This window comes from Mustelus asterias, chromosome 19 (genome assembly GCF_964213995.1).
Source record: "Mustelus asterias chromosome 19, sMusAst1.hap1.1, whole genome shotgun sequence".
Taxonomy (NCBI): domain Eukaryota; kingdom Metazoa; phylum Chordata; class Chondrichthyes; order Carcharhiniformes; family Triakidae; genus Mustelus; species Mustelus asterias.
Genome location: NC_135819.1, coordinates 66913826 through 66930585, shown reverse-complemented (window position 1 = coordinate 66930585; position 16760 = coordinate 66913826). Strand labels below are relative to the sequence as shown.

At 43.7% G+C, this 16760-nt stretch overlaps 1 protein-coding gene across 4 annotated transcripts in view; it reads right to left on the bottom strand.

Annotated features, from left to right (window-relative positions):
• Positions 1-5981: 5981 nt before the first annotated feature.
• tspan33a (tetraspanin 33a) overlaps positions 5982-16760 on the bottom strand; it is a 50368-nt gene continuing 39589 nt past the window's right edge. For all 4 annotated transcript variants that reach the window (XM_078235788.1, XM_078235786.1, XM_078235787.1 and 1 more), the window contains 4 exons: positions 10906-11001; positions 10061-10186; positions 8137-8298; positions 5982-7259 (listed from right to left, as the gene is read on the bottom strand). In XM_078235788.1, the coding sequence (XP_078091914.1) occupies positions 7158-7259; positions 8137-8298; positions 10061-10186; positions 10906-11001 (486 nt within the window). In that variant the 3' untranslated portion in view covers positions 5982-7157. The remainder of the gene's footprint in view (positions 7260-8136; positions 8299-10060; positions 10187-10905; positions 11002-16760) is intronic.

Sequence of the window (16760 nt, the reverse complement as noted above, 5' to 3'; positions counted from 1 at the left end):
ATATAATGTCAAAAATATTGTATTTCCTGTAAATGTCACAATTATTTCATGCACCCATTGCACATTTGTTATCAGACTGCCAGTCACAGTCTCCAATGGTCACACTTTGTTGATAGGCCCAGGTTGTTATACAGCAGCATATCCTCTGACTAGCAGTAGGAAGTAACACAAAATTATATTATACCTGACAGAATATCAATATATACTGGGAAGGCAGATTTAATATCAGTCTTTACTGAAGGAAGACAGATTTATTAGCATATTCTGGGGAGGGTTGATTTAATATCATGTATAGAAAGAAGGGAAACTTGGTGACTTGTCCACAGTGTTCCACATGGCAATCATTTACTATCCAAACAATGCAAGCTGATTGAACAAAAGTGAGCAGAAGATGGCAATACAACACAAGTATATATACTGGGAAGGTAGTGCAGAAACAATTCTGACCTCACTCAGCTTCAAATTAGTAGGGTTGCACCTTTGCCTTTAAATCATAAACTCATTGGTTCAAGCTTTACTCCAGAGACACGAGCACAAAATTAAAGTTAACATCCCATTGCAGTACTAAGGCTGTGTACACTATCAAAGGTACTGTATTTTGCATATGTCAAACAGAGGTCCTGTCTGCCCCCTCAGGTGTATGTAAAAGCTTCCATGATACAATTTCGAAGAACAGGAAAGTTACCTGGGGGTCTGACCAACATTTATCCCTCAGCTAACTTCACTACAACAGATTATCTAGTCATGATCACATGGACAATTACTGCAAACTGGCTGTCACATTTGATCTATTACAACATTGACTACACTTCAAAAAGTAAAGCTGTAAAACCTTTTGGAATGTCCTAAGGTTGTGAAGATGCTTTATAAATGAAAGTTCTTTCTTTCTTGCTAAAGGAAGGGGTGGTCTTTGGGAAAAATGGTCGGCAATGCTGCTGCTGAAAACTGACAACATTAGGACGTTGAACATTTAGAGTCGTACAGCTCAGAAAAGGCCCTTCGGCCCATTGAGTCCGCAATGACAATGACTACCACTAAAATCATGCTAATTCCATTTTCCAGCACTTATTCCATATTCTTGAATGTTATGATATTGCAAGTGCACATCCAGATACTTTTTAATGGTTGTAAGGTTTCCAGCCTCCACTACCTTCCCAGGCATTGCATTCCAGATTCCCACCACCCTCTGAATTTTTTTTCTCAACCCCCCACTGAATCTCCTGCTCCTTACCCTAAAACTATGCCCCCTTGTGATTGACTCAATTCAGGAAAACAGACCTGTCCATATCCTTCAAAATCTTATACACCTCAATCATATCCCCCCCTCAGCCTTCTCTGCTTCAGAGAAAACAGTCCAACCTTATCCAGTCTCTCCTTATAGCTCAAATGCTCCATCCCAGGCAACATTCTGGTGAACCTCCTCTGTACCCCCTCTAGTGCTATCATATCCTTCCTATAGTGAGGTGACCAGAACTGCATACGGTCCTCCAGCTGTGGCCTAACCAACGTTCTGTACAGCTCCAACATTACCTCCTTGCTCTTGTACTCTATGCCACGACTGATAAAAACAAGTGTCCCATATCCCTCGACTATTCTATTCTCTGGCTCTGCCGCCTTTAGGCATCTGTGAATAAGTATTCCAAGATCCCTCTTTTCCTCTGAGCTTTCTCGTATCCTGCCATTCAATAAACATTCCCTTGTCTTGTTACTTCTTTCAAAGTGCATCACCTCACACTTATCAGGGTTAATTACCATCTGCCACTGCTCTGCCCATCTGACCAACCCATCTATATCTCCCTGTAACCTTCAACTTTCTTCTTCACTATTAATCTTCTTACCAATTTTGGTGATATCTGCAAATTTGCTCGTCACTTTATCATCAACATCGTTTATGTATATAACAAATATACACATTGACCCATTCTTCCTGTGGCAGCTCTTTGAAAGAACTATTCAATTAGTTCACTCATTCGTATCCAATGTCCCTTCTGAAAGTTATTATTGAATTTACTTCCACAAACCTTTCAGGAATTGCATTTCAGCTCATAACACCTCACTCCATAAAATAATTCTCAAATCTTCCTTGGTTCTTTTGTCAATTATCTTAAATCTGTGCCCACTGGTTACTGATCCTCCTACAAATGGAATCCGTTTCTATCAAATGTTAGCTCCCTTCATGATTTTGAACATGTCCATCAAATCTCTCTCTTACCTGGTTTTCCCCCCCAAGGAGGACAACCCCAGTTTCACTAGCTTCTGGCTCTGCCTCACTAATGCCAATCTAGTAATCCTCCTCTGCACCCATTCTAAGCTATTAATAAGCTTCCTACCTGAAGAACTCCTGCTGAGGCCAAACCAGCATTTACAAAGGGTTAAAACCATTCCCTGGCTAAGTGTGTGTGCTGTGAGGAGGATGCTAAGAAGTTGCAGGGTGACTTGGACAGGTTGACTCAGTGGGCAGATACTTGGCAAATGCAAAATAATGTGGATAAATGTGAGGTGGCAAAAAGGAAGAAAGATTAAAGTTAATTTATTAATCACAGGCAAGGCTTATATTAACACTGTAATGAAGTTACTGTGAAATTCTCCTAGTTGCCACACTCCGGCGCCTGTTCAGGTCAATGCACCTAACCAGCACGTCTTTAAGAAAATGGGAGCACCCAGAGAAAACCCATGCAGACATGGGGAGAATGTGCAAACTCCACACAGACAGTGACCCAAGCCAGGAATTGAACCCAGATCCCTGGTGCTGTGAGGCAGCAGTGCCAACCACTGCGCCATGCTGCCCGTGCCACTCTGGTAATTCAGATTATCTGAATGGTGGCAATTTAGGAAGAGGGGAAGCACAACGTGACCTGGGTGTCACACTGGAACAGTCGTTGAAGGTTGGCATGCAGGTACAGCAGGCGGTGAGGGAAGCTAATTGCATGCTGGCTTCCATAGCAAGAGGATTTGAGTATAGGAGTAGGGCTGTCTTGCTGCAGTTATACAAGGCCTTGATGAGGCCACTCCTCGAGTATTGTGTGCAGTTTTGGTCTCCTGGTCTGGAGAAGGACATTCTTGTTTTGAGGGAGTCCAGAGAAGGTTCAGCAGACTGATTCTCTGAATGGGAGGACTAACATATGAAGAAAGACTGGATCGACTGGGCTTGTACTCACTGGAATTTAGAAAAATGAGGGGATCTCATAGAAACATATAAAATCCTGATGGGACTGGACAGGCTAGATGCAGAAAGAATGTTCCTAATGTTTGGGAAGTCCAGAACTAGGGGTCACAGTCTAAGAATAAGGGGTAAGCCATTCAGGACTGAGATGAAGAATTTCTTCACTCAGAGTTGTGAACCTGTGGAATTCTCTATCACAGAAAGCTGTTGGGGCCAGTTCGTTAGATATCTACAAGAGGGAGCTGGATGTGGCCCTTGCAGCTGAAGAGATCAAGTAGTATGGAGAGCAAGCAGGAGTCGGATACTGAAAGTGTATGATCAGCCATGATCATATTGAATGATGTTACACACTTGAAGGGCTGAATGGCTCACTCCTGTACCTATTTTCTATGTTTCTATGTTCAAGATTCACCCACTGTGAAACACTATTAAATGATACAATGCCAGTCAAAACAAGCTTGATGATCTTCCCTCGTTACTCAGTGTATCAATGCATTACAGTACCGGGTGTGGAACTGAGATGTACACAAGAAAGTAGCCTTGCCCCAATAGCTTTGCAGAGTAGACTGATCTCACTAGCTCAAAGAAAGGGAAAATGCACTCATTGTCTCAATACCTCCCCCCCACCCCACCCCCATTGTGGGCAGAAAAAGGAATGAGGGGTGAAGACAAAACGCAAAGCTCCTGCTCATTGGCACTGAAAAGCAAATGGGTGAGGACCCCCACAGCTGATTGGCTAGATACTCAATGGCAGATTTTCAGTATGGCAGTTCCAACGCATGCGCTGCCTTCTGAACAAGAGATTAGGGCAGGCAAAATTGAGAAGTGGGGTGGGGGAGAATCTCCCTGCTGATTTGAAGACCCCCCTCACAACAGGTCAGACTGTGAAATGGTTCCTCCCTCTCAAAGAATCTGAGTAAAGTGAAGTAGGTGGGGCAGGGAAGCAATAAGAAAAACATGAGAGCTTTAGGGCAAGAAGCTGAGCTCAGGTTGACTTGAAAACTGAGCAGTGCATCAGGCTGCTGGGAGTGCCTGTTGTTGGCAAGACTTTAGGACCACACACATAGGCCCTCTGCACAGAGAGAGAACAGCCCATGAGGCCTTGCACAGACAAACAAGCTAATTATATATTTAATTGCCAGTTCATCTCCTGTGGTATCAATCATGAACAGACAGATTTAAACAAGAACTTCTGAATATTTTGTAGAGCCCTGAACAGTTTCTGTCACGGATGAAGAAATGCCAACAGATAAACAATAGGTTACGTTTTGAAAGGGGTGGGAGGGAAGAGACTCATTTTTGTGATCTTTAACTCCCAGCCTTGTTCCCTTTTATTCACATGATCAATCCAACCCTTCTTGCTGTCACCCCAAATCCAGAAACAGCTGATATTGGGTTTCAGGGAAGCAGTGATAGGAATGGCTTCCCTAATCCGCAATTATCTCCATAGCCTGCAAGCTTTCTGCCTGTTGTAAGTTGCAGATTCACCTCAACCACTTTGATCAATCCATCACAGACTCTCAATGGAGGCAGCCATTTGGTCCGTTGTGAATGTACTGGCTCTCCAATGGAGCAAAACATCTCATGTCACTCCCCCACCTTCTCCCTTTAGCCCCGAATTCATCCTTTTCAGATAATAATCCAATTTCTCTTGAATGCCTTGATTGAACTGGTCTCCACCACACGCTGAGGCAGGGCATTCCAGATCCTAACCTCCCACCACTGGATTAGGTTTGCATGTTGCCGTTGCTTCTTTTGCAAATTGCTTTAAATCTGTGCCCTTTCATCCTCAATCCTTTCATTAATGGGAACAGTTTTTCCCTATCTACTCTGTCCAGATCCCTTGTACCTGTATTAAATCTCCTTTCAACCTTCCTCTTCAAAGAAAACAGTCCTCATTTCTCTCATCTATCTTCGCAACTTAAGTTCCTTATCCCAAGGACCATTCTCGAGAATCTTTTCTGCACTCTAATGCTTCCTAAAGTGTGGTGCCAGAACTGGATCCAATACTCCAGTTGAGGCCTAACTATTGTTCTATGCAAGTTTAACATAAAACTTCATTTTTGTACACCATGCCTCTATTAATAAAGGATACAACATCCGAGCCTTTAACAACTTGTCCTACCAACTTCAATGATTTATGCACATATACACCCGGGTCCCTTTGCTCCTGCACCCACTTTAGAATTATGCCATTTATTCTATGTCTCTTTGCATTCTTCCTATCAAAATGAATCACTTCTGCTTCTTTCCATTAAATTTAATGTCACTTGTCCATTCACCCACTGATCTGTCTCGGTCCTTCTGAAATTCGACACGATTCTCCTCACTGTTCGCAATACGTAAAGCTGGTGTGGTTGCCTAGTATTACCTCATTTAGAGGGGGAATGTTTAGGGTTATCGCTGGCCATTAGGGAAACCCCACTGAAGCTTCCTTCTGTCCCCATTTTCCCCCTCTCTTTAAAAGATGACAGGGCTTTTTAAAAAATATTCCCCCAATGCTGACCAACCTTTGGAGCACCAATGAATGAGACAAAATATTGATAGGTTATTCATCTGCTGTATCACAGCAGAGAGTACAGGTTTTGATCTCTCCTCCCTCCCCAACTAGAAGTGACATGCCTGAGATTAGGATATTTGTGTCTCGCAGAACTGCAGCTGTAATGATACAATCTCTCTGTCTGAGAAATTGAACACATTACCAAACTAACTTCCTGTGACATTGCACCATCTGCTGGAACAGCCCCCAGCACACTTGCTGCATTATTTAAACAACAAAAATGAACTAAAAAACATTTAAAATACTTCAACACAGGCAGATGGATTATATATTTTATTAGAAGACAAAAAATATTTCATTTAGCAAAAATATTAAATTAACAGATAGACATCAACATTCCTCACCTTCTCTCCCAGTATGCACATATCCTGTAACATGGCTTTTTAAAATTATGATATCCCTTTCAATCCACTAACACCAAGTCAGAAAATATTTTCCCCCCCTTTTAGAGCTAGATTTAGGTTAGTGAGCCAAGAACCATAGAAACCCTACAGTGCAGAAAGAGGCCACCTGGCCCATCGAGTCTGCACCGACCACAATCCCACCCAGGCCCTACCCCCATATCCCTACACATTTACCCGCTAATCCCTCTAACCTACGCATCTCAGGATACTAAGGGGCAATTTTAGCATGGCCAATCAACCTAACCCACACATCATTGGATTGTGGAAGGAAACCGGAGCACCTGGAGGAAACCCACGCAGAAACGAGGAGAATGTGCAAACGCCACACAGACAGTGATCCAAGCCAGGAATCGAACCCAGGTCCCTGGAGCTGTGAAGCAGCAGTGCTAACCACTGTGCTACCGTGCCGTGCAGAATCACTTAATTTTGAACACCGTCTGACAGGTAGAAGTTTTGGAGGCACTGAATTCGCCTCAGATTGTCCTTTAGAGCAAGACAACAACACAAAAAAAATAGATTAACATTAACATTCAGTAACAGAGCAAGAGAAGCAACAGGACACCGAGCTTCACAAATTGCAATACACTTGGGCATCAATTAGCAGAGTTTTCCAGCAACGGATGAACAAATCGCTTAAGAGGGAGGGAAAGATCTGCAAGATGTATGTGGGACATTGTTCTTCACACCAGTACATGACAGCCATACCACAGGACGTGCTACTTTAGACAGTTTTAAAAGAAATGGATTTGTTAAATGTGAAGTTGATGGGCTGGATGAGAGATTCATTTAAAACAGAGTTCCTGAGGACCTTTGCATCCTGTGATCACAATGCGTTTAATGCACCAAGAATGGAGTGGCATTCTGACAATGCTGATGGGCTGCAGTCCTTTCTCAGCAAACACAACCAAAAGGCTTCAGAATTCGAGTGGTTTTCACGTCAGCAACTTGTGAAATGGCTCCAACATGCCTCCTCCAATGTGTAAATAGCTGTGGTGTTGGGGTGGAAGTAGTGTTGTGTAGCAGGCAGGAATTAGTACCATGGGTCTGCTCTGTGCTGGCTGTTGTACTTCTGGAGCTCAATTTGATCTTTGATCTGGTTGATGAGAATCTGGGAGAGGAGAATTCCCACTAACTGGAGATGGCAGCCAAAGGAGAGAAGTAAAACAAAGTGAAGAGAGACCCACAGTTTTCTTAAAGGAACAGTGCCCTTTAACGAATAATATTTGCACATTTGCTAATTTCTCACCCATACCCTTTTTGTATTGTCTTACAGTAGGCAAATTATGGGTAACAGAGGATCATGGGCTCAAGGCTCATTCCATTTGACTTAAAACACAAAGGGCCAACAGTGAAGGAGTGCTGCACTGCCCCAGGTTCTGCATTCAAAGGAGACATTAGTGAAAGTGTGGCCTTGGTTTTCAGGAGAATGTAAAACATTCCATCACACTATTTCAAAGTGTTCTCTCTGGTGGTGTGGTCGATATTTGTCCCTCAACCAAGACCTTACTTAGTGTTTGTGGGACCTTGCTGAGCGCAAATCAGCCAACACATATCCCAAATTCACATTTCAGCTATTCTTTCTTTGTTCTTAATTTTCCAGTGCATCGTTAGACAAATCCTCATGGAGTTGAGGAAATTGCCTCCGCCTGCTGTGCACATGACATTACTGCTGAAGGACTGAACAGCAAGTGAGTGTCCTAGTTTGCAGCCCCTCCCCTACCATATAGCAACACTACTCCTTTAAAAGAGACACCAAACACACACACCCCAGACCAAATTCTAAGCACCCCTATTTATCAGGTGCTATTCGACTGCATAAAGCATCATTGCTCATAAATAGTGCATATTCAGTACTAGCATTGGATGGGGACCAGCTGATCGGAGTGGGAGAGCATTGAAATTGGGCACAGCAGCTAGGGCAATGGAAGGGAGGGAACACATGAATAAGTCAGATATGGAACCAAGGTAGGTAAAGTGAGTTAAGATACAGAAGTGGCTGCATCACTGACCTGTGGAATTGCAAAGCCCAGGGCCACCCCTCCCAACAGGAAGAGGTTGCTATGGATCCAGTTGACCAACTTGTCAATACACCCATTGGTGTAGATGTATTCTTCCGCTGCCAAGTAGTCCAGGTCCTGCATCCCTTGCCCGCACATGGTGTTGATCACTTTCTGTATTGGAAGGACATTAGGATCAGATTGTGAGATGACATGTCTGCCAAGGGGAAGGGAAGAGTGTTTTTGCTCACTCCCTTCACCACCAACACGGTGCTCATGTTAGAGAGGCTATGCCAGATGAAGTAGTGACTTTGTGGGCAGCTTTTACCATTTGCTCCAAAATGCACAATACGTAATATGTGCACCTAAACTGAGGGCCTCCAAGTGTCATCCTATAAAATATATATGGATAATCTTCTCATGGACACACAGCAATGTAGAAGCATACAGTACAGGAGGCAGTCATTTGGCCCATCATGCCTCCTGCACTGGCTCTTTGGTAGAATGATCCAATAGTCGCCCTCCCCTTCACTTCTGCCCCATAGCCCTGTACATTTCAACTCTATGATTCCCTTTTGAAAGTTATTATTGCATGAAAATTATTTCATGGGATATGGGCATTGCTGGCTGATCCAGCATTTGTCACCCATCCCTAACTTCCCTCGAATTACTTGCTAGGCCATTTCAGAAAGCATTGCTGTGTCCGGAGTCACATGTAGGCCAGATTAGGCAAGGACGGCAGATTTCCTTCCCTAAAAAGGACATCAGTGAACTAGATGGGTTTTTGTAACAATTGACAATGGTTTCATGGTCATCATTAGAATTTAATTTCAGATTTTTATTGAATTCAAACTTCACCACCATCTGCTGTGGTGGGATTCATGTCAGGTCCCCACAGCATTACCTCGAATCTCTGGATTACTAGTCTTGTGAAAATACCATTGCGCTATCACTTTATGTACCATAACTTGTCACAAAGTTTTTTTTCCCCCAAATGTCATCTCTGGTGCTTTTGCTAATTATCTTAACTCTGTGTCCCTAGGTTACAAACACTTATGGCACTATAAGCAATTTATTTTTGCTTACTATCAAAACACTTCATGGTTTTGAACTCCTGCATCAAACCTCCCCTTAAACGTTTTTGTTCCAATGACAATAACCCCAACTTCCCCAGTCTCGCCACATAACTGAAGCCTTTCAACCCTGGCACCATAAAGATCTTCTCTGAACCTCACCCAAGGCCTACACATCTTTCCTAAAGTGTCAGACCCAGAGTAGGTCACAATACTCCAGGTGGGATTAACCATCTATATGAATATTTCTGTACCAGTAGATGATTTGATTTGTCACATGTATTTGTGTACAGTGAAAGTATTGTTTCTTGTGTGCTACACAAAGCATACCGTTCAGAGAAGGAAAGGAGAGGGTGCAGAATATAGTGTACAGTCATAGATAGGGTGTAGGGAAAGATCAACTTAATACAAGGTTGGTCCATTCAAAAGTCTGACGGCAGCAGGAAGAAGCACAGTAGCTTGTTATGTCCAGAGATGGTGCTGTGGAGCCTTTGGCATGTTGAGATATTGATGTAAAATCTAGAGTGCACGTCAGGGATGAGGTGCTTTGATGTCCTTTTAGCCAAGGTTAAAGCGAGACAACTGCACCATGATGGAGGGAAAACCTGGAGGATTGAACCACCTGACTTTAATCTGTGTATAGTCTGTAGAAAACATCCTGAACAATCTTGAGTGCTGGGCGCAAACATAACATTTAATCATGAATAAGGGTTGCCAGGATTCTTTTGACTGACCTGAATATTTCCAGCATTTTATTTGAGACTTCCGTGATCTGCAGGATTTTTGGTTGTTGACAGTGTTTGGATCATTAACACAGCAGTCTATACAATCATATTATTGCAGAATTCACCCATCTCACTCACCTCCTCAGAGCGCAGGCAGCAGGAATAGGGCACAGAGCAGCGCTCCCTGCTGGGGTTCTCTGGTGTGCAATTAAAGTACATGTTGAGGCTCCAGTCCTTGTATGAGATTCCCCCACAACAGCTGAACTGTGGGATCAAAAAAGGATTGGAGTGGGGTGGGGGGAGAAAGAGAAGAGGACAAACAGGTTAGTGCCTTTTGCATTCACTACCCATCACTGGGAGCATTCCCCCAACCTCCTTCCCCGATCCTCTCTGGGGTTTGTGTCAATGGATGCATGTCATGCGAGCAGAAGGACCTTGGGTGTATAGATACACAGGTGATTAAAGGCAGGACAAACTAGGTGTGGACCAAAAATCCAACTGAATCTTTTGTTTTACCAGGAGGCTAAGAATGTCAAAATAAGGGGTAATTATTAAATATTAAGATTCAGAAATAGGAAGAGAAGCTATTCAACATTGAATATATATTCTTATATTATATTCCAATTAAGATTATTCTGTAGATAAAACTTAAAACTGAAAGACTGGAAAACGATCGATGACAGCATTGTTTACATCCAAATTACTTGATCGCTTCCAACTAGCGACTCTTTTTCCCTTTTTAGGTCTTACCAACTCAAACACTGACGCTTTCTGCGCAACTTTGGGGTAAATATACTTTGCAGGCCTGGGGAGCAGGTAATAGAGGGACAAATAGAGAAAAGCATAAGCAGCAGCAAGTTAAAGTCAATAGGAGAATAAGGAGCCAGAAAGGGGAAGCATGTGAAGGAGATGGGAAAAGTGAGAGGGTACTGGGCAGGTTGAAGCTTATTTAGTGGAGAGAGTTGGTCACCATGTGACACTACCTGCTTCTGTCCATAATCGATGAGGTTTTGGAGATCCAGGTCATCTCTGTAGTGGACTATCGCGCTGTCGATGATCTCACTGACCTTTGATCGAGCCTGTGTTGGAGGTGATTGAAATTTAGGAATTAAAAGCAGCCATAGTTCCCATTTGCCAAATCAGGCTACTCCTTACATTCGCAAATCATAAACAATCTGGCTCTGTTGCCAAGACTGGCATTTGCGGGTGTAAATTGTGTTCATAAATGGGTGCCCTTCCCAACCTTCCACACTCACTGATGGGCAGAACCGTTGCATCCATAATCAGCGTATTTATTTCCCCATTAGGATTTGTGTATTTCCTCAAATACTTCCCCACTTCAGGCACTAACCCAATACCTGCTCATCATAAACAATCTTCCATAGTGATTATCTGCTGGAAATCGAGGAGTATGGGGATCACATTTTTGGACTATTAATTCTTTGAAAGCCAGTTTAAATTCCAGAGTGTTTAGGAGTTTCAATTTAGGTTAAAATTTGGTAATCAGTAATTGTGACAGCGAAGCAGTTGGATTGTTGTAAAGAAATACAACCTGTCATTTAGGGAGGCCATGGCCTAGTGATATTATCGCTAGATTATTAATCCAGAAACTCAGCTAACGGGTTCAAATTCCACCACGACAGGATTGAATTCAACAAAAAAATCTGGAATTATGAATCTACTGATGACCATGAAACCATTGTTAATTGTCGGAAAAACCCATCTGATTCACTAATGTCCTTCAGGGAAGGAAATCTGCCGTCCTTACCTGATCTGGCCTATATGTGACTCCAGAGTCACAGCAATGTAGTTGACTTTCAATTGCCCTCCAAAGGCAACGAGGGATGGGCAATAAATACTAGCCAGCCAATGAATGAATATCCCATGAATGGATTTTTTAAAAAAGGAAATTTGCTGTGCTTGGCCAACAAGTGACTCCAGTTCCATATCAATGTGATTAACTGGTAACTGCCCCTGAAGTGGCCTAGTAACAAACAAGTCTTATCAAAACTGCTACAATTAAGCATTCTGGTAGCTACCTTTATAACATAATCTGGAGTGGTTTAAGAAGATGGGCCATCACCAACTAGAGATGAATTTTTAAACCGTCAAATCTGCAATGATTCAATTTATGATGTGGAGATGCCGGCGTTGGACTGGGGTAAGCACAGTAAGTCTCACAACACCAGGTTAAAGTCCAACAGGTTTATTTGGTAGCAAATACCATAAGCTTTCGAAGCGCTGCCCCTTCGTCAGATGGAGTGGGTTTGTGCACTGTTTGAGACTGTTTGTGCACTGTTTGAGAGCAGATATCCACTCCATCTGACGAAGGGGCAGCGCTCCAAAAGCTTATGGTATTTGCTACCAAATAAACCTGTTGGACTTTAACCTGGTGTTGTGAGACTTCTTACTATGATTCAATTTACACAGTGAGCCACCAGAGGGAGCAGAAACTCCATACAATTGAAACTGATACACACGATCTCAACTGGAACCTGGACAGAATCACAGAATTGTTTCAACACAGGAGGCCATTCTGTCCATCACCTCTACACCAGCTCTCTGAACAAGCAATTTCCTTAGTGCTATTCTCCTGCTTGCTCCCTATAACAATGCACATTCTTCCATTCCAGTTAAGTTTAATTCCCTTTTGAATGCCTCAATTGAACCCTACTCCATCACATACTTAGGCAGTGCATTCCAGACCTTAAGCACTCGCTGCGTGAAAACGTTTCTCAATTGCTTTTGCTTCCTTTGCCAATTACTTTTAAGATGTGGAGATGCTGGTGTTGGACTGGGATGGGCACAGTAAGAAGTCTCACAACACCAGGTAAAAGTCCCAACAGGTTTATTTGGAATCATGAGCTTTCGGGGCGCTGCTCCTTTGTCAGGTGAATGGAGGCAAGTTCACAAACACGGCATACATAGGCAAAGACACAATTGCAAGATAATTATCGATTGGAACACGATTGCAAAATCCTACTAACTGTCCTGGCTTGAGACAATTCACACCTCTTTAACCTGCGATTATCCCTCTCTCCACTCACACTGTTTGTACTTGTAAAGACTCGCATTCCAACCATTCCTCACATTCCAATCTGTAATTATCTTGCAATTGTGTCTTTGCCTATATTTGCCGTGTTTGTGAACCTACCTCCACTTACCAAATAACTTTTAAGTCTGTGACCTCTCATTTTTGATCCTGAATGGGAATGGTTTCTCCCCATCCTGTCCAGACCCTTCATGATTTTAAATACCTTTATCAAATCTCCTCTCAGCCTTCTCTCCTCCATGGAAAACCATCCTAACTTCTCCAATCTTCATAACTGAAGTCCCTCACCTTGTGAACCTACCATTGCTGAATTCCCCACTATCAATATCCTGGAAGAAACCGTTAACCAGAAACTGAACTGGACTAGCCATATAAATACTGTGGCTGCAGTAGTCGAGAGAGAGAGAGATATTTGTGTTGGGTAACTCACCTCCTTAATTCCTGAAGCATGTCCACCATCGACAAGGCTAAGGTCAGGAGTGTGATGGGATACTCTCCCTTGCCTAGGTGAGTGCAGCTCCAAGGTTCGAGATCGACACCATCCAGGACAAAGCAGCCTGTTTAATTGGTGTTCCATTTGCCGACTTAAACATTCATCCCTTCCATCACTGCTACACAGTGACAGCAGTGTGAACCAGATACAAGATGAACTGCAGAAACTCACCAACACTCCTTTGACTGCATTTCCCAAACCCGTGACCTCTGCCACCCAGAAGAAAAAAACCCAGCATATTTCAGGAATTGGCTGGTATTAGTCTGAACTGATCCTGTATATCTTAAAATGGAACTCCAGTTCAGACAAGAACTAGTCACCTCAAAGTTCCACTGATTTTTCCTTCTGGGCACCGAGAAGGACAAGGGCAGCAGACCAGGAAAACAGTCCCCCTCCAAGCCACACGCCATACTGACCAGGAACTATTATCACTGTGCCTTCACTGTTCCAGTCAAATCCTGGAACTCCCTTCCCAACAGCACTGCGGCTGTACCTGTACCAGATGGACCTCAGCAGTTCAAGGTGGCAGCTCAGGACCACCATCTCAAGGGTAATTAGGGATGGGCAATAACTACTGGCCTAACCAGCTATACCTACTTCCCAGGAAATAACTTTTAGAAAACTCAACTGTGAAAAAACTATTCTTCGCACCGTTCTGGTGTTTTTGTTCATCATCCTAAATCTGTGTTCCCCAGTTATTGACCCTCCTGCCTAAGGAAACAGCTTCTCCTCATTCACTTAATCAAAATCCTTTCAGATGCCAGTCTCCAGCCAATGTGATTCACTCCACATGATATCAAGAAATGGTTGGAGGCACTGGATACTGCAAAGGCAATGGACCTTGATATAGTATTGAAGACTTGTGCTCCAGAACTTGCCGCTTCCCTAACCAAGTTCTTCCAGTACAGTTACAACACTAGCATCTACCCGACAACGTGAAAAATTGCCCAGGTGTGTCCGGTGCACAAAAACCAGGACAAATCCAACCCGGCCAATTAGCACCCAGTCTACTCTTGATCATCAGTAAAATGATGGAAGGGGCCATCAACAGTGCTATTAAGCAGCACCTGCTCAGCAATAATCTGCTCAGTGTCGCCCAGTTTGGGTTTCATCAAGGTCACTCAGCTCCTGACCTCATTACAGCCTTGGTTCAAACATGGACGGAAGAGCTGAATTCCAGGGACGAGGTGAGAGTGACAGCTCTTGATATCACGCTGCATTTGACCAAGTGTGGCATCAAGGAGCTCTAGCAAACCTGGAATCAATGGGTATCAGGGGGCAAACTCTCCGCTGGTTGGAGTCATACCTGGTACATGGGAAGATGGTTATGGTTGTGGAGAGTCAGTCATCTCAGCTCCAGGACATCTCTGCAGGAGTCCCTCAGGATAGTGTCCTGGGCCCAACCATCTTCAGCTGCTTCATCAATGACCTTCCCTCGGTCAGAAGTAGGGATGTTCACCAGTGATTGCACAATGTTCAGCACCATTCGCAGCAATTTCCTCAGATGCTGAAGCAGTTCATGTTCAAATGCAACAAGTTCTGGACAATATTCAGGTTTGGGCTGACAAGTGGCATGTAACATTCGCGCCAGGCAATGACCATCACCAAGCAGAGACACTCTAACCACTGCCCCATGACATTCAATGGTGTTATCACTGAATCCCCCACTGTCAACATCCTTGGGGTTACCACTGACCAGAAACTAAACTGAACTCACCACATAAACACAGTGGCTACAAGAGCAGGCCAGAGGCTAGGAATACTGTGGCAAGTAACTCAGCTCCTGACTCCCCAAAGCCAATCCACCATCTACAAGGCACAAGTCAGGAGTGTGATGGAATACTCCCCACTTGCCTGGTTGGGTGCAGCCGCAACAACACTCAAGAAGCTTGAAACCATCCAGGACAAAGCAGCCCGCTTGATTGGCACCACATCTACAAACATCTACTCCCTCCACCACCGACGCTCAGTAGCAGCAGTAGTATGTATTATCTACAAGATGCACTGCAGCAATTCACCAAAGATCCTTAGACAAACGCATGACCACTTCCATCTAGAAGGACCAGGGCAGAAGATACATGGGAACACCACCACCTGCAAGTTCTCCTCCAAGCCACTCATCATCCTGATGTGGAAATATATTGCCGTTCCTTTGCGGTTGCTGGGTCAAAATCCTGAAATCCCCTCCCTAATGGCATTGTGGGTCAACCTACAGCACGTGGACTGCAGCGATTCAAGAAGGCAGGATGGACAATAAATGCTGGCCAGCCAGCGACGCCCATGTCCCACGAATGAATAAAACAAATTTTCAAACTCTTCTACGAAATCTCACCTTAACTATCTCTGCTCTAAAGAGCACAATCAGTCAAGTACTCTTGGGCTACATTTCCAAGTTTCTTCTCCCACCTAATAGAGTCATCGAGGTTTACAGCATGGAAACAGGCCCTTCGGCCCAACTTGTCCATGCCACCCTTTTTTAAAAAAAAATCACTAAGCTAATCCCAATTGCCTGCATTTGGCCCATAGCCCTCTATACCCATCGTACCCATGTAACTATCTAAATGCTTTTTAAAATATAAAATTGTACCCGCCTCTACTACTAACGCTGGCACCTTGTTTCAGACATTCACCACCGTGTGAAAAAATTGCCCCTCTGGACACTTTTGTATCTCTCCCCTCTCACCTTAAACCTATGCCCCCTAGTTTTAGACTCCCCTACCTTTGGGAAAAGATATTAACTATCTACCTCGTCTATGCCCCCTCATTATTTTATAGACTTCTATAAGGTCACCCCTCAGCCTCCTACGCTCCAGAGAAAAAAGTCCCAGTCTATTCAGCCTCTCCTAACTCAATCCATCAAGTCCCGCTAGCATCCTAGTAAATCTTTTCTGCACACTTTCTAGTTTAATAATATCCTTTCCACACAGTATTCCAAGTGTGGCCTTACCAATGCCTTGTACAACTTCAACAAGACGTCCCAACTCCTGTATTCAATGTTCTGACCAATGAAACCAAGCATGCCGAATGCCTTCTTTACCACTCTGTCCACCCGTGATTCCACTTTCAAGGAGCTATGAACATGTACCCCTAGATCTCTTTGTTCTGTAACTCTCCCCAACGCCCTACCATTAACTGAGTAAGTCCTGCCCTGGTTCAATCTACCAAAATGCATCACCTTGCATTTGTCTAAATTAAACTCCACCTGCCATTCGTCAGCCCAGTGGCCCAATTGATCAAGATCCCATTGCAATTGGAGATAGCTTTCTTCACTGTCCACTATGCCATCAATCTTA